Source organism: Falco punctatus (genome assembly GCF_963210335.1).
Source record: "Falco punctatus genome assembly, chromosome: 1".
Taxonomy (NCBI): Eukaryota; Metazoa; Chordata; class Aves; order Falconiformes; family Falconidae; genus Falco; species Falco punctatus.
In genome coordinates, this window is record NC_137580.1 from 45,333,219 (window position 1) to 45,357,298 (window position 24,080).

General features: G+C 42.4%; 2 protein-coding genes and 1 long non-coding RNA gene across 6 annotated transcripts in view; 2 read left to right on the top strand and 1 right to left on the bottom strand.

Moving 5' to 3' along the window:
- MAEA (macrophage erythroblast attacher, E3 ubiquitin ligase) overlaps window positions 1-3,620 on the top strand; it is a 54,438-nt gene extending 50,818 nt beyond the window's left edge. For all 3 annotated transcript variants that reach the window (XM_080366862.1, XM_080366861.1, XM_080366863.1), the window contains 3 exons: window positions 1,025-1,158; window positions 1,829-2,024; window positions 2,415-3,620. In XM_080366862.1, the coding sequence (XP_080222988.1) occupies window positions 1,025-1,158; window positions 1,829-2,024; window positions 2,415-2,510 (426 nt within the window). In that variant the 3' untranslated portion in view covers window positions 2,511-3,620. The remainder of the gene's footprint in view (window positions 1-1,024; window positions 1,159-1,828; window positions 2,025-2,414) is intronic.
- Window positions 1-24,080, bottom strand: part of LOC308054367 — a 360,286-nt gene that overhangs the window by 2,055 nt on the left and 334,151 nt on the right. The gene's annotated exons all lie outside the window — the stretch shown is intronic.
- Window positions 21,859-24,080, top strand: part of UVSSA (UV stimulated scaffold protein A) — a 58,479-nt gene continuing 56,257 nt past the window's right edge. The window contains exons 1-2 of one of the 2 annotated variants that reach the window (XM_080366750.1): window positions 21,859-22,095; window positions 22,335-22,665. In XM_080366750.1, the coding sequence (XP_080222876.1) occupies window positions 21,998-22,095; window positions 22,335-22,665 (429 nt within the window). In that variant the 5' untranslated portion in view covers window positions 21,859-21,997. The remainder of the gene's footprint in view (window positions 22,096-22,334; window positions 22,666-24,080) is intronic. The other variant, XM_080366751.1, reaches the window with a different exon arrangement.

Consider the following 24,080-nt stretch of genomic DNA (forward strand, 5'->3'; position numbering starts at 1 on the left):
TTGTCCTGTCTTTACGTGCCCCTGTAAAAACTCCCTCTCCAGTTTTCCTTAGGCCCCCTTTAGGTATGGGAAAGCTGCTGCAAGGTCTCCCTGGATTATTTCTCTTAGTTGCCTCAAAGTGTAGCTTGCACAGTCAGTAGTATGAACTTATTTCTAAGATATGTAAACGTTGCCATGTCTCTTGACCAAAATGCAGGTCATGGATGCAAAGGAGAAGGGGTGCTAGCAGAAGAAAGGATTATATCTTTGCCTGTATAGATAACAAATACATTTTCAAAGGGTCTTCACTTCTTACATGACTCTTTCTCAGCATTACTTTTAGGGTTCATATGCATTCTTGACCTGTGGGTTTAGTTCTATGGAAAAAAAAATGTTTACTTTAAATACTATTCTCTGTATTTTTAGGTAATGCACAGCAGTACAATATATATTAAAGAATTTTGTCCTTAAATGCATAGCTTACCTAAGCTTCCTCTACCCTGGGGTTGTGCCAGCTCTTCAAATTAAAACCTTTTTACAAAACTCTGTAAACATTATATATTACAAAGAGGTATCAGTAGAATTAGCCTGACTTGTAAAAAGGTTTGGGGGGAAAAAAAATAAAAACAAAAACAAAAACCCGCAACATTTCTGGCTTACTGATGTTAATGGCTCAGACTGTAGAGCAAACACTCAACAATACTAATGTTGCTTCACAAGTGTTCTAGAAAACTAAATGCAAGGAATAGCCCTACCAGGATTTACGTACCTTAATTAGAACATTTGATAGATGATAGAAGGAGGTTGAATATTGTTATGCCAGCTATTTTAAGTAATACTTGATTTAAGTCATATTTCTAGTAAAGTAGTGTTAAAAGGTACTTTCTAAACAAGTACATTCACGCTATGCATTAGCATGTATACTTGTATTTTGTGCTGGATTCAGTCTAGTGAGTTTGCACAATGTACCACTCCCAGGCTTCCCCCCCCCTGCCCGGCACAATTAGATTGAAAACAACTTATAGTTGTGTTGGTTTTCTAACAGGATCTCTTGGACCCTGCTCGATGGAGAATGCTGATCCAGCAGTTTAGATATGATAACTACAGACTACATCAGCTGGGAAACAATTCTGTTTTTACTATAACACTCCAGGCAGGCCTTTCAGCTATAAAAACACCGTATCCTTTAATGCAGATACTACTGTCGAATGCAAAACAACATTGTGGTTTTTTTATTCTGTGGATGCTTTTCAGAGAGCTCAAAGAGGATATGAGACACTTGAATACTTTTGCTCATGAGTTGTTTAAATGGAGTATGAATTGCTGTCCGTTACATGAAGGAGGGACTATAATAAATGGCATGATGTTAGAAAAATATTAAGGTGAGATCTACAGTGTGTTTGCATACTAAGTTATCTTTCCATGTGTCTTCAGTTAATGAATATATCTGCAAAAATCGGTGAACTGGGTCAGAATTATCATTTTTTAAGCACTTGGACACAAATGTACCTTCTCTGTTTTTATGTGAATATTCAAATATATCCTGCATCTTTTGAAAATTAATTGGATTTGCTACACACTATGGTGATTAGAGGAGGACTGGTGCTACTAAAGGCTTCTACATCAGAAACTTTACCTGGAGAGGGTGCCAGATTCTTGTTGCTCACTCTTGTTCCTTGAAACAAGCACTAGATTCTTAGATGTGCACTTTAAACTTGAATTAAATGGTCTTGTATGTTCTGTAACCTAGGCTATATCTGCGCAGTTCACTACCTTTTTTCCAATATATGTCATTAACTAATTGTTGTTGCGCTCTGCGGTGGCTGTTCCTTAACTTGCTGTTAAACAGACAGTGTTACAAAGAGGATGGGAGCTCAAAAAACCCAGACTGCCCTGTGTGTAGCAAATCCCTGAACAAGCTGGCTCAGCCTCTGCCTATGGCACATTGTGCCAACTCCCGACTAGTCTGCAAGATTTCGGGGGATGTAATGAACGAAAATAATCCTCCTATGATGTTACCAAATGGATATGTCTATGGATACAATGTAAGTGTTGAAATAAATGACTTGCTGAACTTAAAATAGCAGTGGTTGTAATAAATTTATCAAAAAAGAGCTTATAAATTCAATCAGAAAGAAGTATCTTCTGTATTATCAGAAGATAAACAATTTCTTGTAATTGCTGAAGGACTGTATATTTATATGATTAATTGGTCTTTAAAGGAGCTACTACCTGATTTAGTAGGTGAATTTATAATGTGAAATCAAATTACGTAGGAACTGTTTCCTTCTGGAGAGCAATAATATAGAATAAGTAACTTGTGGGCAAAGATATTTTGATTTCAGATTATAATTTTAAGTTTATTTACTAAATAGTTAAATAATACTTTTGAGTTATTATTGTGAATATTATCTTTTGATTTCACTCTTTTTCAGTCTCTGCTTTCTATTCGTCAAGATGACAAAGTAATTTGCCCAAGAACCAAAGAAGTCTTCAACTTCTCACAAGCTGAGAAAGTCTACATCATGTAGGTTCATAAAATACATGATGAAGTGCCGCTGGAATTTTGACACAGTGTATATTGGCATACCCTGTAAAGGGGGGGGCCTTAATGTGTGGCAAAGAAGCAAAACCTGCCACCCTGGGGGTCAGACCTGTCGGTGGCATTATTGTTTCTTGCGACCAAAGATCAATGAGCAACAATAAACACTCTTTAAAAAAAAAGAGAGGAATTTATGACTTAAGTTTGTACTTGAATAAAAACAAAAATAAAATTTTGATTGTTAAGGTTTTGTAATGTAAGGTCAAAAATTGGACTCTTCTCAAAAGTACTTTCATCTTCTAAAGGATAACTTTCTTCAAAGATGGACACTTGCACTGGGGGAAAAGTTACAACAGATTTGAAATTAAATCCATTTTTCTTCCCTCTTTTTCAAATTGTCCAAGACCCTTTTGTTATCAAAGATTTCAGTACTACCAATATGTTCTCCTTTAAGCTCCTCTTTGCCTTCTTTATGATCCTCTCGTGAAGTAATCCTGAACATGAATTCTGTAACTTATTTCCATGGGAAGATATTGATGTCTTTGACACGAGACTGGCTTCTCTGGAGGATCAACTAGGGACTGGTTTGAAGGAGTATGAAGTCTTTTTCCAAACCCAAATATTTTAAGGAGGTTGCATAAGTGTCAAGAGGAACTGAGAACATTTCAGGCAAAATCCAATGCTTGTTTAAATGTTCTTTTTCCAGTCTACCATAGTGTTAAAGTCCTTCTAAAGTTATTAGTTATGTGCATAGGGTTCAATATGAAATCATTAGTGCTACTGCCTTATTTCTTGCTTTGAGAATGTACTCACATGAAAATGAGCTGGTATTCTTAAGTGTTGGGCGAAGTTTCTGAAGATGCCTTGCAGGATGATTACATAATTTTAGGGTCTAAATAGTATTCATTACTGAAACTAATAGTCAATTTTAACAACTACAGAACACATCCTTATGACTTTTCAAAAGAATTAAACCATTGTAGTTTAAACAAAACCATATGTAGAGGTTTGTATTTAGCGCTTATTTTTGCATGTTGATGTTGATTAGCTAATAAAAGATTGTAAATGTAAAACATGTTAATAAAAATTGTTTTCCATTTCTTGATTATAAAAATCAGAAAGCTGCTTTGTATTTAAGTGCTAAAAAAAATTAACTTTTATCAGGGTGTCTTTTAAAAGGAGTACAGCTTCCACGTGTTGTGTTTCAGTGTTCTGCAAGATTAAAAAAAAAAAGTCACCAAACAATGAAAAAAACCACCACCACAGCACAACCATAAATATTGTTAAGGCTCCCACATCAGAGCATCTCAGTCAAATAACTGGTTTTGGTTTAAACTTTCCATATGTGAACAGTACAGTCCATTCTACAATCCTGAAGCTTTTTTTCAGTTGCTTCCTAGCAGACTGCCTCATATCCTAGGGTGCTTCTTCTAGTACTATTTTGTGGCAGATGTTAAGTGTGAGGTTTTGATGTATGACTGAGTGCTTTAAAGAATGCTAACAACTTCTGTTCACGCTCAATACTTAAAATCACAGTTCTATAAACCGATTGTATTGGCCATTCTGAAACTGTAAATACAGTGGCATTTCCAGGGAGGTGTGTCTGAAAAGGTTCCCTTTTCAGTATGCATATGTTGTTGGTGCTTCAGAACCGGGATATGTGGAACACTGAGCAGTGCCAGCTTGGCAGAGACCGGTGTTCCTGCCCTTACTGCTGGAAGAGTCTGTTCCCCTCCTCATTTTTTTGAAGTAGCAGGCTTAGCAATTCCTTCGAACAAAAGCAATCAGCCAAGAGCAGGTGGAGGCAGATAACGAGAGAACTTGCAGCAGTAGCTGCTGTAATTGGCTATCAGTTAAGCAGTAACTGATCTTGTTCTTTCTCGTGGGGCAAGAGTTGAAGCATCATCAGCTCACAAGGAGAGAGGATGTTGCTGCTGGGGAGCAGCATTGCTGAAGCCCAAGTGGAACAACATCAGTTTTTCTTCACTGCATCATAGCAGAAGTGCAAGGATAACTCTGGGGATGGCAACCTCACTTTTTCCTACTTCACAGAATGCATAAAAGGCTAAAGCAGGGAGGAAGGGGTAGATTTCTTATCTGGCCTTGAGGAAATGTGTGGTAACTGCACAAGAATTGTAGGGCACGGAAATTGTTGCTTTTTGCTTCTGTAAGTACTAGTTAGCGCTGTGCTTTCCTCAGATTTCAGCCCTTTTTGCTTTCTGTAGTCTAAGCAGAGTGGTGGAGAAATTCACGCTCCCAAAAAAACTAGTTTGGGAAGGGAGGGGAGGAAAGCAGCTGTGCTACAACCAAAGGGCATCTGTTTATGGAAAGGGTAATTTTAGAGGGCTGCGTGCCAACACGAGGTCTGAGCCTCTGATGGTGTATTATAAAGGAAGATGTTCCAGAAGGAGTGTAGGGGAGCTTCAGCTGTTCATTAACTGTGATGGCTCACTCCTGAAATCTGCAATCCCAACAACCTATTCTGACTCTGGTGGGACCTGGTTGATACAGACAGTTGCAGCCTCATGGCTGACCCCAGTCGACTGTGTCCAGTACATGCACCCATAGCCTGGCTTTTGCTCGCAGGCTTGCCCTGGCATGGCGTTAGAAGCCTTCCAGCTTCACAAGGGTCAGAAGCAATGGCAGGGATGGATTGTTTTGGTGCAGCTTGGAGTTCTGGTTTGCATTCCCCAACTACTTTCTTTAGCTTTGAGCTCAGAATCCAACAGAGGCATCACGTCGTAGTTCATTATCATGGGTGGTTCAGACATCAAGCCAGGAGCGGTATGTGGCTCGTAGTAAGCTTCCTGCCTGTAAACGCTGTTTTAGTAACTGTTCTCTCACTGCATTGTTTCCTGCCTGTGGGGGTGCTGAGAAGAGGACTTTACAAGTATGGTGGAGGTGGGGCAGGTTATGGAGGCTTTCCTCAGCAGTTCAGAGTTTGGGTAAAGACGTTGTTAAACCTGTCTCATTCTAGCAATATCTTGCGTAGCAGTAAGATCGTAAAACGTAGGGTGGGAAAGCAGTTACGCAACCTGACTGTAACCAGATGTCAAAACTTCCAACAAGTGCAGCCGTAACGTGCTCCATAGAATCCAAGACTTTTCTGCCGGGTGTATGCACGTTACCAGCAATGCCTGTGTTTCATATCAATCAAAAAGTGGCCATCAGCTAGTTTAGATGAGATTTCTAGTCTTTTTATGGATAACCCACATCATCTAAATGCCTGGCAGTGTGCCGAGGTGGAAGTCAAAAGGCAGTGTTTATTTCCTGAAGGATACAAGTTACTGCTTGTACAACGAAGGACATCCTTTTGAAATGGAAAAGGTTGATTAGTAAAGTGAAGACTATCTCTTCTCAAGATCTGGCTGGCTGGAAATGAGCAATATCATTTACCATGATGGTTTTTTTCAGTCTTGCCAAGCAATTTAACAGAATTGGACTTGAGGCTTTGGATTTTTGTTATGGTGTTCCTGTTGGAAGGCAACGGTTTGTCCCAGTTGTGGTCAGGATGGTTTTTTCTGATTTCCACAGTTACATGGAGGCTGAGAACTGCCTTTAACCTTTCCTTCTATTTGTTGTGGTGCAAACCCTTGGGCTAAACGCTGCAGATTCTCCAGTATTGCGAAAGGAGAGAGATGTACTGCTAACTTCTCCTGTTGGTAACTGTTCACAATACTGTGGGTTTCTTCAATACCTGTTTCAGGTTGAAGCATTCCATTACCTACAAGATGAGAAGGGTTCAAGATCCTGAGGTCAGCACACATTGTAGGTGGGAAGCAGTGAAGCTGATACCATGCTCAGGCAAAATATTTTGCAGGAAGCTTTGAAGACTGAGAGGCCGGTATGGTTTGGGGTTTTTTTAATATAAGCATGTCCTTTCCTCCTCATTAATAAGATTACTTCTTGGAGAAAATGATGATTTGGGAGAGGAAGCATGAGAAAATTATGTACAGCTGGTTATCTGCCAAAAGGAAGCCTTTGAATGTGCTTAATAGACCACTAATCAGAAGAAAAGTGGTGCTTTTTTTTTTCTTTCTTCTTTCTTTTTTTTTTTCTCTTCGGGTAGCCTGAGCAGAGTGTGTTGGGAGACATGCCAAACACTTTTATCCAAGCATGCTTTGAGACCTGTGGCTAAACTGATCTTGTGCACTGGGTATCTCTGTAGCACGTTACAGAGGTCACTGGATATACCAAAAGAAGTATTTAAATCTCTTCTCTCCTCGTTTTCCATGCTCCGTAATGAGGTACCAAGATTCTACTCAGCACATTGTTTCTTCCTGCTGTGTCCTGGAGTCTGCGGCACAGTTCACACTGTCCCAGCGGCAGGCTCGCGGGCCTTCGGGCTTCCCAGTTTCAGTCCTGTACTCCTCAGGCCAGATTTTTTGGTTGTATTCTCCAGCACACTCCACCTTGAGGCTTCTTTTTTTGTTTTGTTTTGTTTTGTTGACCCAGCGGTGAAGAGTGATTCTTCTGTGGTGTGACTTTCTGGCATTTGGTACAAATAATTTGCGTCTTTAAAGGCAAACCCAGGCGGTAGTGACAGCGTGCTGTGCCAGCTGCCTAGCTCCATGCCTTCTGAATCAGTGCACCAAATAAACCCTGATCAACAAGAGGGTTGATCAAGTCTGATCTTCACCTGATCCTTGAACAAATACACTGCAAGTAGTTTCTTCTGGGCACTGAATGCTATAATAACTATTTCTTTCTATTTGATGAGGAGGGGCACCTGCAGGTTAGATATTCACCAGGACCTCCCCTGCCACTATACTTTTCCAAAGATTCAGTGTCTGGTTGGTTTTGCAATATGCACCAACCATGCTGAAAGGCATTAAATTAAAACAAATTTAATTTATTCATTTATTTTAAAGAGTTGGCCCTGTTACCTAACCTTTGAGAAATTTTCGCAGCTCAATTTTCTCCTTGTTTTAGGAAGGGATCTAGGATGGGCAGAGGTGGACAGCAGAAGTTCTTCTTACCTCTTTACTAATGTATCTTCTTGTAGCCAGGTAGGTTCTGTAAGTAGCATGAAGTATCTGTGGCACACAGGGGAAGAAATTTACAGCCAACAAGAGGGAGCAAGAAGCTATAGCCCAGTTACTGCTGGGTGTGAGGGCTGAGGAGTTTTGGCACAACACCTATAGAGCCCACACAAAGTAGTTCTGCATTATAGTTGCCTTTCGGGAGAAGTTCACCACGTATCTGAGCTAGTCATTGAAAAAAACTCAAGATACCTAGTCCTGATTTCAGTTTGAACTGAAGTTCTAAGACCCTGTAAACAGAAATTCTTCATTTCAACAATGAAACGAGTCCTTATCGTTGCTAGCTAGCAACCAGTTAATTTCACTGAGGAGCTCAGTTTTGAATAAGATATTTCAGACTCTGACACAAAATCCTGCTATTTGCCCATGTTACAATTATCAGAGGTCTGTATTGTAAGCCAGAGGAAATCAGCTGTAGGATAATTATCACTGCAAGAACAACAATAGGAAATAGCAGAACAAAAAGAAATAAAAAAGGCTGCTGAGTGAAAAAAACTGTTTTGACTTACTAAAAATGAGAGTGAGTGTCAGTTAAGAAATGCTATCAGCCAGCTATCTTTCAAAGAGAGAAAAAAAACTGCAGAAGTTTTTAGAAGTGCAAGTAAGAAGAAAAAATCAACACGAAACTCCTGTGTGGTAGATTGATTACAGACTTGATTACAAAAGTAAACCCAGCACCTTGCTGCTTGCTCCTACTAAAGATGATCATGTTCAGCGTTGGTGGGTGGGGTGGAGGAGGTACACTGAGAAAAGCAGAAATAACAGCAACATGGAAGTGAAAAAAAGTGTGCACAAGTTGCAGAAAGCAAGCGATTGCTCTCCTGGAATTGTTAATTGTTCAGATCTAGTGGAGAGAAGCTGTTCCAGCATCCAGCCTGGGGGTGGTATCACGTGAATGGAAAGCCTCTGATTTTTAAGTCACTGATGTTTAAGGAAAGGGGGGGAAAAAAAGTCATCCTGAAGGGCAACTGTAAGTGAACGTGAAATGGAGATGTTTACTGAGGATAACTATGCCGTACCACCCTGACGACCACTGCTGTTAAGATGAATCTTCTCAAACAAAATCCTGCTGCAGTGCAGTATCACGTGATGACATTAGGTAACAACTGGAGAAGATGGGAATTAGCCTGGGGATCTGGCTGGGGCAGATAGGATAACAGGTAATGTGAAGGGCAGGCAACTGGTGGGGCTCTGGCACTGGTTGTCATTACTGACATTCCACAATAAGCAGGAATGTGCTGGTGGGACAAAACCAGCAGCAGCCTCAGCCCAGAGGATGCGGCAATATGACGCAAGAGTTAAAACAGGTAGCCTTGAGGAGTGGACTAACCAATAAACAAGATGGTTTTACCACTGGAATTCATTCAGCTGTTAATTAGGACCTCAATGGAAAGAGTCCTCTTTATACACCATGATTGTGGAGGGCTTTGAGCCTCCAATGTGTTGAGCCTTAGAAACAGCGAGATGCAGCCCTGACATGGTGCTACCATCGGGCTGCAGGAGCAAGGGCTGCAAAGGGGTCTGGCGCTGCTTTGCTGGAAGCTGGAGTACAGTCCTGCTTGCTCATGGCCGTACCCCCTACACTGAAGCTGGAGCAAAGGAAGCACTGAGCTGGTCAGTGGAGTGACCAGAAATCCCTTCCCAGCCCAGCTGGCTCAGGATACATTTCCTTTATTCCCAAATTAATGAAAAAAAATAAAGCTGTTTAAGTGGGGGATAACAGCCGGGGGCTTGGGACCTACATCTGTACCTACTCCTATTTCCTATCCCATAAGATTAACTTTTATGTTGCGCTTTTCTTAAGGAAATAGTTTTATCTACCCCACAGAGCAGAGGAGCAGATTTTCCCAGGGAGCTCATCTGAATTCCCAGCCAGGACTTTTTCCTGACAGAGCCAGAGGGAAGAAAGAGGAGAGAACAATGATAAAGTCTATTCACTTCAGGACAAAAAGATCATTAACTAACTTAAATATTTTGTTCCCCACACATGGAGATTAAGCAGGATCATATAGACAAATTCCCCAAAAGGAAACAAACAGATAATAAAATCAGAAGACAATTTCCTTTTCCTTTGCAAAGCACAGCAAGACAAACTGCCCAGAAAAGCCAAGACCAGAGCTGTGGGAAGTTCTTCATGATGCACGTGCGTACCCCATATGGAGATGTCTCCTTTGTTTAAAGTAGCAGCTTTACAGACTCAAACCGCAGACGTAGCTTATTAAATATTGAAGCAGGTAAGGGGGGAACTGGTCTTAGGAAAGCTCAGGTCACCCTGGATGCAGTCATTAGGGAAAACATTGTATAGAGCTCTACGTTACTTCTTGCCAGGTAGACGTCATCCTGGCATTGTGCCGTAATGCCCACCTAACTCCTCAGCAGGAACCAGGCCTGCTCGCCCAGCTCTGTCCCCTGTTGACAGAATGGCTGTGCAGGAGGGTGAAAACCCAACAGGAAGGTTTTGAACCACCATATGCTTGTTGCTGCCCCTCCTCGTTTTGGAAGACTGGGTGGTTCCTCAGTATAAGCTGTTCTGCTGAGTGCTGTAGGAGAAGAGGCTGTTTCTCCGTGAAGACCGTGACGTGATTTTCTATTTTAAACTGTGCACACTCAGGTCATCACCTTGTTCTCCTGATAGTCTGTGCGCAGGATCTCATGGCCACCAGAAATTACCTGCTCCTAATCATGGCCATAAGGAACATCAGGGTTGACTTCCACCATAGGAAATTGAGAAGAATTCAGGCCAGGTGGTGAGGCGATGTACCAGGAGAGTGTCTCTTGGGGCAGCTGCTGGAGTGAGTGAAGAAGCAGCCCTGGCTCGTGCTGTCTCTCCACCAGCTGCAGAGAGAATCCTGAGTAGTATGAGGATACGCATTACGAAGGGTAACCCACAGCTCCCATCAGCTTAGTCTAGTGTAATGTTCCTATTTCAGAAGTATTACAGCCTGCTTCCCAGCTTCTCTGGAGTCAGCATAAGGCTTGAGCAGAACAGGCTTGAAGTCTATGGAGCCTGTAAATGGGTCTTGCCCTCAAAGTGTTTGCAGCTTGCCCGTCCTTTGGGTCCAGAGGATGCCAAGAGCAGCTACACTGCTAAGCCACATGTGTGGAAACTGAGGCACAGCTAGGTCCAGGAGCAGCAGCCCTAGGATGGGATGAACACCATCAGGTCTGTGGTCTCATCTTGTTAGATGGTCAGATGTAGGTGGGAATTGTTACTGGTACAAATCTGTTGGGTTTTGATTTTTTGCAGGAGAACTTTGTAAATGTTGATCTTGGATAGACACATGCCCTGATGATCCAGACTTTGGTGGTACCTGTTTACTCTGAATTTCACTTGCCAGCTTTCTAGCTTCAGTGATGCATTATCCTACTTCAAAAAACAGTGAATAAAAAGGGTACTGTTCTTATAGGAGAGTAAATTACTCGGTTTAACTACTAGGTATAGAAAAAAGCACAGTAACTACAGCTGAATTGCTGTTTTGCTCCTTCGGTGAGTAACAGACCTTCTTTGACACATCTAATGTGTCTTCATTTTTAAAATAATTGGAAAGAATGTCACCTACCTTGTTAAGAGAGAAATTATCCTACCCTTGGCCAAAACATATTGCCTGTATTTGGAGCCCTCCTCTGAGCAGGTAAAATTAAGAATTTCTCACTGAAGTAAGATTAGCAGTTGCCACATCCAGAAATACCTCTCTTATTCTAAACCAATTAGCAAAGGATGATGACTGGTTTCTTTGCATCAGGAAACCATAAATAACATAGGCTGCGATCTCTGTGTTTGCGGATGTGAAATACAGATTAGATTTTGATCTGAATAAGGTATTTGCTTAAATTCTTTCCAAACCTTGTATTTCCAGGAACAGCATGAAAAGAAATCAGAGTGCTAGTACCATTTTTGTCATCTTGGCTGAAGAAGCCAAGAAGAACCTTTGGGCCAACAAACCTAGCACTGAACATTCAGGTCTATTCTAAAATTATTATTGCAAAATAATACCTCCATTTAGGATCTGACAAGTTTAAAATGAATCATAATTTTCATTATTTCACACCATTTAAAAAATCAAACCATCAAAATTGTTCTAGAAGCTTAGAATAAAAATTATGGCCTGATTGCATATTGGAAGCAGCAAACTAGAGCTTTGGGCTCCTCCAGAAAGTCTCACACTTGACTGAAGTGACAATAAAACATAATGTCTCTTAGAGCAACAGTTTCTTGAATGTTCTAAAACTTTGTGCAAATTCCATTAAATGCACTGCTATGGATCAATTCCGTTAAAATCCCAAAGATTAAAAATTCAGCCTCACAACATCTGCTCCAGGCAGTCCTCCCTGCTGTGGGCAGTGAGAGGGGCTACTTTTACAGTTTCCACATTATCTCTCCTTAGGTAACTGAGTCTTGAAATTGGGAATATTCTCAGAAACTTACAGTAGTTTCTTTTAACTTGAGGGCTCTTCAAAGTGCCATGTTATCCTTTTTCTTGGAAGTCTATTTGCAAAATACTGTCCCTCTGTCCCGTCTTCTCTCCAGGGTCCACTGACAACTTCACAGCAGGAGTGGTCGCGGCTCCTGCTCTAATAGTTACTTTCTAAGTCACACAGTTTTTCATGTCCTGCCACCTCTGTTTTGTGTAAAAAGTCTCTCCGTAATGTAATGTCTTCCAAAAAAGCCAGGACTGATAGATCTCCTGTGTCCTGATTTTAGCTGTTGAGTTTCAGAACTATTTACAATCCAGAGTTGTTTGGTTAGAGCACATCTGTCAGAAAAACATCATCATGAGACAGAGAATCTGTTTCCTCACTGGTAAAATATGTGCCTGGTTTCCAGTTTGAATTCATCTTTTGTTTCTTCTGTTTTTCACTGCTGTACTCAAGATCATCTAATATGCAATACTTTTCTCTGAAGATCCTTTTATTTTATGAACAAGTTATCTCTCAGTAATCAAAATGATTTAAGTCTTTACTTATCGGCACTATTGCAGCTATTTCTTTTCTGCAGTTTGTTCTTGTATACTTCCTATATATCACTGATATTTTTTTGAAGAACTTTGGAAAAATTGTATACTTTAGTATTGGCTGTGCTATTTACACATTTTACAGAGGTAAATGTTCACTACTTACAGCTTTTCATTATTGCTCTGAAACTGTTTAACCCTGCTGTTGCCACACTATGATTCAAAATAATATAGACATATTTGAAATAAGCTGTTCTGAAATAGCAAGAACTGCTGCTTCTCTAAGCAGTAAATCCAGAACACTGCTAAAGTATTCCTGTGCAATTCAAAGCCAGTCACCTATGATACTTTTGAAGAGATCATACAGTGTATTTTTGTGACATATGCATTTGTTTTCCTAAGCACTCCAAATAGGTTTTTATTGCACCATTGAAAACAGACTAAGCAGTGATATAAGCATATGGAAACTGTAAATAATTTGGATTACTTGTTTGTAGTAAGCAATATCATGCTGTGTTTGCACACATATAAGTGGACTTCTTGGCATTTCCATCATTTGTTCTGGAGTCACTTTAACCAGCCTGTGGTTATGGTGCCCATGGCAGCGTTTTGGCAACTCAGTTGTGATTTCAGTTCACCATCATTGGCCTTTTGAGTAAGAGCCATGTCTCTGCCAGGTGCAGTTATTTCAGTTTTAATACAATGGGAAAAAGAAGCTTTTTCACCAGCTTTTTGGTGCAGTCAAGATTTTTCATTAATTTTTTAACAAGCCCAAATATCTTCCATGCTTTTTTTATTGCCTTAAGAGTTTGGGTGTGTGTGTGGGGGGGGGGGGGGGGTGTGTATGTGTGTTTTGATTTTGATTTTTGTTTTGGTTTTGGGGGGTGGTTTTGTTTGCTTTAGGGTGGGGGTTTTTTTTGGTGGGTGCGTGTTCAGAAAAAAGGCAAAGTGTGCCACTAGAGACTTTCTTTATATTTCTGAAAGTTTTTCTACATCCATTTTCCCCTACAAGCACAGGGAAAGGCACTGAGTCATTCTGTTTGGAAAATACCTCCAGTTTCAGTGCTTTCTCAGAGTGAAGCTGTCATTAAAAGTGGTTTCCTTGATGTGATACTCAGGAATGTTTTCTTAAAATAAAAGCTCTTCTTTGGCTACATTATTGCAAGACTGATCATGTTAAAGACTCTGATTGTTTAAAGACTTATTCCTGGCATGGAAACAGTGTGGCCTTGCTCACAGAAGATGCGACAAGAGAGTATGTTGTGAGTGGAGTTCTTAGGTGACATTTTCTATATATATTATGTGTGTGTGTGTGTGTGTGTGTGTACAGATAAATATAACATGCCAGATTTATATTTATATGGCATATGCATCTATATATTTATGTCTGTGTGTGTAATTTCCAACTTTGATTGCCAAAAACCCCTGGCAGTTGGATATCTTTTGGAGACAAGGAGGCTGAAGGGAGACCGTATCGTTCTTTACAACTACCTGCAAGGAGGCTGTAGCAAGGTGGGTTTCTGTGTTTTCTCCCAGATAACTAGTGATAGGACAAGAAGAAATGGCCTCAGGTTGCACCAGGGGAGGTTTAAATGGGATATTAGGAAAAATGTCTTCACTACAAGGGTGGTCAAGCATTGGAACAGGCTGCCCAGGGAAGTGGTGGAGCCACCATCCCTGGAGGTGTTTGAAAGCCTTGTAGGTGTGATGCTTAGGGACATGGTTTACTGGTGGACTTGGCAATGCTGGGTTAACAGTTGGACTCAGTGATCTTAAAGGTCTTTTCCAACCTAAAAGATTCTGTGATCTTCACAGCTGACCCCTAAGATTTTGGATCTAGGACATCAAACCTATTGCTACAGCTCAATGCTGCAAGCCTGTAAATTCAAATCCTACATTTTAAAAACAAAGAAAAAACAAACAACAACACAAACAAACAAACAAGGAAAAAAAAAACCAAAACCAAAACCAAAAAAACCAAACCCTTGCTGATAGTGAAAACTATTTGCTGCCTTGCAGAAAACGTTAAAAATGCCGAGGAGGGTTTCTGAGGCGGTGCTTTTTCTCCCGAAGAGAGCGGTCTCAGCCCCAGCTCCTGCGGGGCTGGGCCGCTACCGGCTTTCCTGCATTGCCATCTGCTGGGGGCTGCGCCCAAACGCAGCCCCGGGCCCCGGCCCCGGCGGCAAGCGGCCGGGGGACACGGGGGGTGCACCTCGCAGCCCCCCTCAGCCAGCCCTGTCGCCAGCGGTCCTCCTGCGTGTGGTTTAGAAATTTAGAAATGCCGCGGGCTTCTTAGGTAGGGCAAAATAAATACAATTTGTGCGTATAATAATAGATGCATGGTGTCCCAGCCCGTGGCAGGGGGGGTGGAACTAGATGATCTTTAAGGTCCTTCCAACCCCAACCGTTCTGTGATTCGATGATAATTAACTAGCCACATTTTTGCTGAAGGGCAGGGAAGTTCAGAGCTTTGTAAAGTTCATTTTTACTCTTACCTGAAAATGTACTTTATATTTCCCATAGTTCTGTGAGTTCAAATAGACCATAGATATATATTTTCCTAAAAAAGATATAACTTTAGGTATCTTTTTTACATCAAATAAACAAGATAATTTCTAATTAAATTTAGAAAACATTTTTCCTAAACAATCAGGAAGCTGTGGCTCTCTGTGGCTGTGCCACTTTTGCAGCCATGTAGGAGTGCAGTGACAAGGGCAATGACCGAGTATATTCTGTGATTTAAGATGAAAGGAGGCTGTCACCCAGCTCAGACTGCTGTTGCTAGCACAGTTCTCTCTCCAATCCCCATAAATATATCTTGTCCATTTGAAATTACTGAGTGCCAGTTTTCTGCAGATTTTTTTAAACCCAGCAGTTTCCTAGAATTCAAGTTACATGACCTGGAGCAGAACTGGATGTTGGGAGCTCTGCAAGCCCATGCTGGAGGCTGTTGAAGTGGTCGCTCCAGAGGAGACTCATGTAAATTCATAGATGACAGATTCTGCCAGAAAAAAAGTCTCACCCTGGCTACCTTTTACTGATGTATTAATAACTGACCCAGTTTTTATGGAGAAATTATTAAGGAAGAAAGAAGGTTGATCTTTCATCTACAGTCCCTCTTGGAGAGCTTGACGGTTGACCTTCATGTCAATCTGAATAGGAAGTCAAGCAAATGTTGTGTACAGTTTACTGAGGCATATTCACCAACCCTGCTTTTTCAGAATTTGGTATAATTTTAACATTATGACTCGTGCAAAGAGGAAAAGTAGCAATGATTCATTTAAGAGGCCTTTGAATGCTTGCATGAAACAAGCTGAAACACAAAACACAGGTGGCTGCATGAGTCACGCCGCTGAGCTCACACTGGGGCAGGGACGTGTTGCTGGGGGTGCTGCAGCTCAGGGGATGGAGTCAGTGCCCCAAATTCTGCACTTAGCTTTTCTAGGAGGCTATTGCAATGTCTTCTTAAAATCAACTTATTCTTTATATGTGTTGACTGTACCTACAAGTCTTGTTCCACGCTGTATTGAGGTTCAATTGCCTGAAATTTTGTGAAATATTTTGGGATGTAGCAGTGCACAATATCAAAGAATAGCTGTATGTTGGTCAGTGGGACTGGCATGATGCTCTTGCTGCAGAAACTGAGGGCACACAGAGGGATCCTAGTACATAAAACGTGAATAAATATTTTCCCATTCTGCTCCCACTTACATATTGATTCATGAAAGTGGAAAACACCCCCTTAAAAGCATAAATTAATGTATGGCTCCAGACAGTTCAGAAGACTTGCTGCTGCCTTCTTATCAAGACACTTCCATCTTAGTTATACCTCAATGTTTCCTTCTTTCTCAAATTGTGGTCTTTGCACTCAGGTTTTGTCCCAACTACCTTGTGACCCCCTCAAGCCAGGGACTTTCCTTCTGCCTGCAAAAGCTGACCTGTATAAAAAACCTCTTCACAAAGACAAAAAGTTCTTTTATCATAACAGTAAATGAAATCTCCTAGAAAAGCTTATTTTGATCCATGTGGCTTTCTTCGTTGCTGCTCATAAAAGGTGATAGAAATACCAAAACGGCCTGAAGGCTGAGAACATGCTTGTTTGGGCACTCCCCTGGTGCTGAAGGAATACAGTGGATTTTGACGGATGATTGAGGACTCGCTCCTGTGAATGAGTGATTACAACATCACTGTGTGTTCAAGCTACCCGCTGCACCAACAGGCCAGAGAAATCTGAAATGGAAAACTGGTCAGATGGTGTTTGTGCAATGGCTGTACGACATATGTTGACCCACTACTTATCTGTGTTCGATAGTGATGACAACAGTTTCACATCAGGAGTGGATTTCATCACTCCCATTTTAACTGGAGGCAGCGCTACAGCTATTAGTAGCTTCAGAGCAGTTTTCTCCTTTTCCACATCCTTGGGAAAAGAAGAAAAAACAGTTCCTCTGGGTATCTGAAGCCACAGCTCTGTGCAGTCTCTCATTTGGAGAAACCAGCTCAAGAAACCACAGTTATATCACAGGCTCTGGCTTTCCAGGGATGGAACAGCTCAGATGTCAGGCAGAAAGGACTTCGGAAGTTTACCATCAATGAGTCAATGTGACACCCAAACCAGTCTCTGTAAGTTAAGAAACTTCTGCTAACATCATATGTTTCAAAGCAGTTCTATTTGCATACACCTGAGTGGCATTTTGGTCTCTGTATGATTTAGCATCAGAGGGTCTTCAGGCAGAATGTGGTCTGGATTTGCTCTTATTGGAAGCTTGGCATTCTTGTCTTCCTCTGCACTCTCCTTTTCTACATGCTAACAAGTTTCAAGCTCCTTCTTTTCTGAACCGTCTGATCCAAATTCTGCCTTAAAGGCTGGTACCCCCAGACCCCCAAAGATACCTGCTTGCAGTGTAATGGGATGTGCCTTGATCTTCTGTGGGTGCACACTCATATAGAAATACGAACTTTTGATGTGGATATATATTGTCTAATACAGAAAAATGCTCGTTAAATCCCAGTCAGAGTCTGCATAGATCTTTCCATGGAGGAAAAAGCAATTTACCCTCATTGATACTAGTCAAGTGTGTCAATGTTGGTGTGCAGTTTCAGGAAATGCTATAGAATCATTTGTAAAAAATTATTCTAGACAAGAGTATAAGCTACATGCAGGAAGATGCTTCTTGATTTGTGATGGTTCTCCCACAGCTATTCCTGCTTCCTCCAACTTACAAATGGTTATTTAATTAGTGATCTAGACCACACTGAGCATGTTCATTCATCTCCTATGACAGAATTATAAAATGTTACTGTAGGCTGGTGTTGTCACAGTCAATATTTCACATAATTAGAGGAGGTCGCCAAGTATCTTTGGCCTTGCATTATTGATGGTTTAATGAACAGACTGTTTCTCCTTTGAGAACCTGTTTAAGTATAGTCCTTACCCCTTATGAGGTAGTTCAGAGATTTCAAATAACTGTCATCCTTCTGCTCGAATCAAACCAGTGGTTAAGCATCTGTTCATCTCACATAGAAGGTCAGTATTTTCTTTGCAACCCAACTGGCACAAACTCTGTGACAATTTAATATCAGTGTTTATCATGTTTCTGCATCTTCAGGCCTGAAACCAGAGTTATTTTAACTCCAATTTATTTGTAAGGAAGTTTTTTGCCCAAGTTCCAATTTGGCAGGAAAAGAAACCCTCCTTTTTAATTTCATATCATTAAGCTGAATACAGCTATCTCAAAAGTTCAATGCAGTTTCTTTCTGCTTGACATGCTCTTTTATTGCAAAGTTGGAAAAGAATCCCAGGCAAAGAGTCATCTAGTAAAGACACCAGAAAATTTAGTTTTACACAGAAGTCTGAAGCAATCCATCCTAGAGCCATCAGTCTGACCTTTTAAATTTGTGATGGAACAAATGGCTCTTCGTTACTGTAATAAGCCCCAGAACCAAATAATTGGTGTCAGCGTACAAAATTCTGGGGCTATTTTTGCCTATGTGTTTGGCCAAAGATACTGGACCAGTTGGAGATGATCTCTGGATGGACCAGCTGGTCATGCCTGAAGATTCCTTGTAGGACAATATTCCCATTGCAAGTACCTCTTGCCAATGATGATAGTGTTGGGTATTCTGGAGAGATGGTGAAGGGGACAGTGTTTCTGCAACAGACTCTGCTCCTGCAAGGAGCACTGTGGAGAACTCGTAGACTGTAACTGTTGCTCCTGCTGATCTTTGAGTACAGAAGTAAGAAATGCAACTTCATGAATCAACAACCTGTCACAATCCACATAATGCAAAGCAGCAGGCTCAGGCTTTGCTGAAACCAGGTGTAAACTGATAGTAATGTTCAACCTTGAGGCTCTGAAGGGATAGCAGGTGATGCTGCATTCTGCCTCAGCACTCCACAGTGTCCTGCACTCCCCTGTGCTGAACAGCCCAGAAAAGTCATGTCGGGGGAAAATCAATGCAGGTGCAGAGTGGTTGTGACTTTTGCACCTAAATTAATTCTTCAGTGTTATGGCTCTCTTCAGCCTTTTATCAGGTTGGTCCAGATGAAGAGAGTATGGAAATATTTAAATGGTGGATATTTACTGTGTTCATTAAAAAGGTGAAGGGGAGGGAAACTCAGCAACTTGAGCAAACACAATTTTTTCCTTGGTTTAAAAAAGAAACAATTAAATAGCCTACCTCTCACTGGGACTTGCCTAAGGGGCTACCATGAATGAGCTACACAACTCAGCATTCATTCATCAACTGATTCTTTGCAAAACCATATGGAACTTCACAGGGATTTCTTTAAACATTATGTACAGATATGAAACTGGTGCCTTTGTAGATGTTAAGCCTGTTGCTTGTGGCTCATTTTGAAATACTGTTTCTAGATAGTACAACAGTGCTAATTTTGCAAGCAATAAGCTAATAGAAAACAGTTGTTCAGGTACTTTCAAGCAAATGAAGAGAAATAGAAAAATAAGAAATACTGAAAGAGTAAACTCATCTCAACTTTAAAGATGAGCTGTGACATTCTGTGTGGCTTTCACATGGAAATCCATTTTACTCAATGGAAGGCAATAAGGAAAGGCAAAACATTATGAAAAAGTAAGATGTCATTGGTTTCACATATCAAATCAGAAAAAATAGAACCACTGCAAAATGTATGTATTCATTTTGTGAGAACTAGAGATTGGCTTTTCGCTAAGTGCTGTGCTAGACAGATAACAAGCTGCCCTCCTCGGGTCTAAAGTTCACCACGAGGAAGATATCTGACTTCATCCCTGCATGACTACCAGAGGACCCCAACAACTGAAAAGCGCAAGTGCAGTGCGAGTGGAGTTATTCAAATCATTTCAAGGAATATGTATATGCCTGATTCAACCACAGTGGTATAAGCAGATCATATTTGAACTTGTTTGGTGCGCCTCTGACTAGACTCACACACCCAGTGCTGCGGGTTTTGCTCTTTGACTTTGCCCCACAATAAAAGATTTCCAAACCTACTTTTGGCGGGTCAGGTATTTATAACAATTTACTGCAGTAAATTTGGTTGAAAATTAGTTCATTTCTTTTAAAATGCATTTAATGATGTTTTCCCCTACCACAGAAGCCAGCAGAGATAGCCGCAACACCAATTCACATATATTACTTCCAGCACATGTCTTAACTGTGGATTAACAAAAACACCTTTGAATTATATGACAACATTTTCAAATGGGAATATTTTAGATGTCTCCCTTCTTTAGGATGTTTAAAGCAGGCATCTGCAAGGGTTTGATTTCTCCCACTGGTTAACCAGCACTTTCAGAGATGGAGGTCTGCACAACATTTCTAATTCAGCATCCAAAACTGAAAGCAGGCCAGGTGCTGACAAGAGCGAATTCAGGGCAGCCTCACCATCTCCAGTAACAGAACCACATTTGTGTGGCTGATGCAAAGGGAGACCAGAATACAGACAAATATTTAACCTCTCTCTCACCATAGGTGACCCTAAGGGCAGCAGGACACATGCCAGGGAGATGCCCTTAGAGCACAGCTGCAAGCACAGTAAAATGCTTGGATGTTTTTCTGCATGTGGGAAAAAAGCTGGATGCTTTCCTGCATGTGGGAAAAGACAAGGGTGCACTTTGGTTAACCAACCACATTATCCAACCCCAACAGAGTATATACTATGCTGTAAGGATGGGACCCAGGTAGGTAACACCCCCTTGCTATGCTCAGTAGTTTGGCTTCTCTTCACCTTCTCTCTCTATATATGCTGACAGGTTACTATAACATTCATCAAGTGCTCCGAGGTTCTCAAGTGGAAGGTATTGTATAAACACAGTTATGCTGTAAGACTCCTTGAAAGTCCTGATAACAGGGCTTCATTCACAGTTGTGCTTCCTTCCAGATTTTTATACATAAAAGTACTATTTTGCTAGGGCCACACAGTAACAATAAATACCTTCAATTTTCCAAAGCCAACATAGTTTCCAAGTGCTGCAAAGTGGAGGACCTTTCCCAAAGAGAAAAGCCATAGTTCACACCACTGGAAGCCAAACATCACAAAGCACTGGGCAAAAAGCAGCAGTTTTAGCTAGCCAGGACTGGGCTGTGCTTGCCTATTTGCTCATCCCACCATACGCTTGCTTGCATCTTCCATGACAGGAAGCTCAAATTGTATTTCACGTGGCGTACGTAGAGCCCGTGTGAGAATGGCACTCAGGCTGTCGTGAAAAAGTCTAGAGACCCTCCAGGCTCGGGAGAGCAGCCGTTACTCAAGAAAATTCACTTCCCAGATCTGAGGGGAGCCGCGCGCCTGAGGGGAGGGTGCTGCTTCCCGCCGTCCCCGCGCGCTGCCTTCCGCAGAGCGGGCGGCGGGCTGAGGGAGCCCAGAGCTTGGCTCCCCTCACAGCGCTCGGAAGCCCGGCTGCGAGGCGGGAGAGCGGGGGGCTCGGCTCCCCACGCCGAGCCTGTCACAGCCAGAGGGGCTCCGCGGGATCGTGCCTGCCACCGCCTCAGCGGCCGCCCCCTCCCCACAGCCCCGGCTGCTGGCCCCGCCCCCGGCGCGCTGGGCCGGGCTGAGGCTGCGACTTGCGGTCAAAACCACCTGGTGCAGCGCCGCCCCTCAGCTCGGCCCCTGCGGGCAGCAAGGAGTTAACACACACACAGAGCCCCCCCTCGAGTGAGGCGCGGTTCCTTTAAGAGTTTCCCCCACCCGCGCTTCCGGGTGACGTGCCGCCACCGCGCGGAAGCGGGGGGCAGCGCGCCCTTAAAGAGACAGCGGCGGCGAGGGGGTGGAAGGTACCACCCGCTGAGGGGCGGGGGGTGGGGCCGTTTGCCGCGGGGCGGGTGGAGCGGCCCACGGGGCGGGGCTTCCTCTCAGGGGCGGGACAAGGGCGCCGCGGAGGCCCGGCTAGGCCTGGGCTGAGGTTTCCCACCCAGTGCTCCCGGGCCTGGGGGCCTCGGCGGGGCGGCTGTTCTCTCAGCTCGGCGTCTCGGTGCCGGCAGAGATGGACCGGCGCCTCGCCGAGCTGGTGGAAGAGCTGACCACCTCGGGGGAGCCGCGGCTGGAGCCGGGCAGGATGAAGGAGCTGAAGAAGATCTGCAGGTACGGCCGCCCCGAGCCCCCGGGGCGGGTGGTCGGGGGGGGGGCCGAGCGCCGCCGCCTCCGTCGGAGGCCCTCCTGTGGCCTGCTCGAGCTGGGTGCTCCTTGCGGTCAGCGCAAAAGCTGCTGGTTCAACATTTCGACTAAATTTTTTTAAAGCTGTATGTTTTACGTGCTACACCTCTTTTTAAATACCTCCCCCTCTTTTTTTTTTTTTTTTTTTTACGTTTCGTCTTCCTCAGGTCTTCAGGGGAACATATCAGCCATGCCTATCACCTGCTGGTGACGCGCCTCAACGAGGAGCATGCCGAGGTGCGCTTCTCTGCCTTCCAGATCGTGCAGGAGTTGTTTGCCCGATCCCATCAATTCCGGACGCTAATTATTTCCAACTTCCAAGAGTTCTTGGAGCTCACGGTGGGGATAGACCTTGAGCAACCTCTTCCGCCACCCAAACAGGTGGCACAGAAACTGAGGAAAGCAGCCATTAAGTCAGTGCAGGACTGGCATGAGAAATACGGAGAGGCCTACAAGCAGCTTTCTCTGGGATACCATTTCTTAAAGAACAATAAGAAGGTACCCTGCATTTTTACTTCTGTGTGTGATCTTAGGTGATAATCACTAGATGTTTCAAGTGAGGAAACCAATAAATATAAAAGAAAAGCTGTTGGAAACGACGTTGTCTTTAGGAGACATCCTGTTGAGCATGATCTTTGAAAAACCAACCCTGAACTTTCTGTGCATTTTGCAGTATTTTAAAGTTTTAAAAATCCCAGGTTTGTGTACTCAGAGCTGGGCTCAACTAGCCTTTGCTCTGGGTGCAAAAACTGTTACTCACCAATAGGCTTTTACCCATGGAATCCTACCTGAAGCCCTGAAGTCTGGCCCCTTTTTAGAAGGGAAATAATGGTTATACCTTAAACTGAGGATAATAAGCTATTGAGTCTTTCTGTGCTAGTTTAGCCTGATTTCTGTACTGAGCTGATCTAGTTCTGGCATCCTTTTGCTGTACAACAGAGACAGAAAGTGCAGGTGCTAGCCCCGCTCAGCTGCAGTGTTAGTGCGTCATACAAGAAGCTTCATTACAGAGAAGTTTCTTGTATGCAAACACTTGCTTTTAGATCTCCTTTCTAGGCTTCAAGTTACTGTGTTTGGGACATTCTTCTGCTTTAGCATCTCTTCTGAGGCACAGACAATGAAGTTGGGAACACAGTTCTAGCGTTCACAGTCTACAGTGATCATACCAGGCTTTCAATAAATGTATTGATTCTCTTTCCCTTCAGAAAAACAAATGTTCAGTGTTCCTAACAGCAGATCAAAAAGCATTAGTGTTACATGATATATTTCTGTTGTTATGTTCTTTTCTGTGCTAAGCTGTAGTGTACCCTACGTTATTTATTGTACTTTGTTCTTTTTCTATGCAAGTTTTGGCATCTGCTCATAAAAGGTGATAGTTTTTGAATTCTCCTTTGTCTTGTTCAATAACGAACACTAAATGAAAGTGACAAGGAGATACACAAGACTGAGAAGAGGGGACTTTAACACAATACAGTCTTACCAAACTGAACATGCAAGTGTACAGCAGTTCTGGTGAAGTTTAGCATCTCTGTCTGTGCTCCAGTGGTTAATGGCTGCTCCCCAGTTACAACTGGTAACTGATCACTTGGTATTTTTGTGATACCAAGCTACCCAGGAAGGTTGGCTGTACTATTTTCTAGAGCAGCTGAATTTGAGTACTTCAGGAAATATTAGTACCAATAGAAACAATCGTATGTTGTTTGATAACTCATGTACTTAAAGAGTTGAGGCGAGCCAGCTGACCCAAGTGGCCTTTTGCCAGGTTAATAGTTGAAGTGTGAGAAACAACCAAAAGATTTGATGAGATATTTGTACTTTCTAGTAGTAAAGTACATCTGCTGGTTCTGTATTACAAGTTTGGCACTGTAGGATAGGGCAACTTGAGAGGAGTGTTGGCTGTGTGTGTAGTTTGT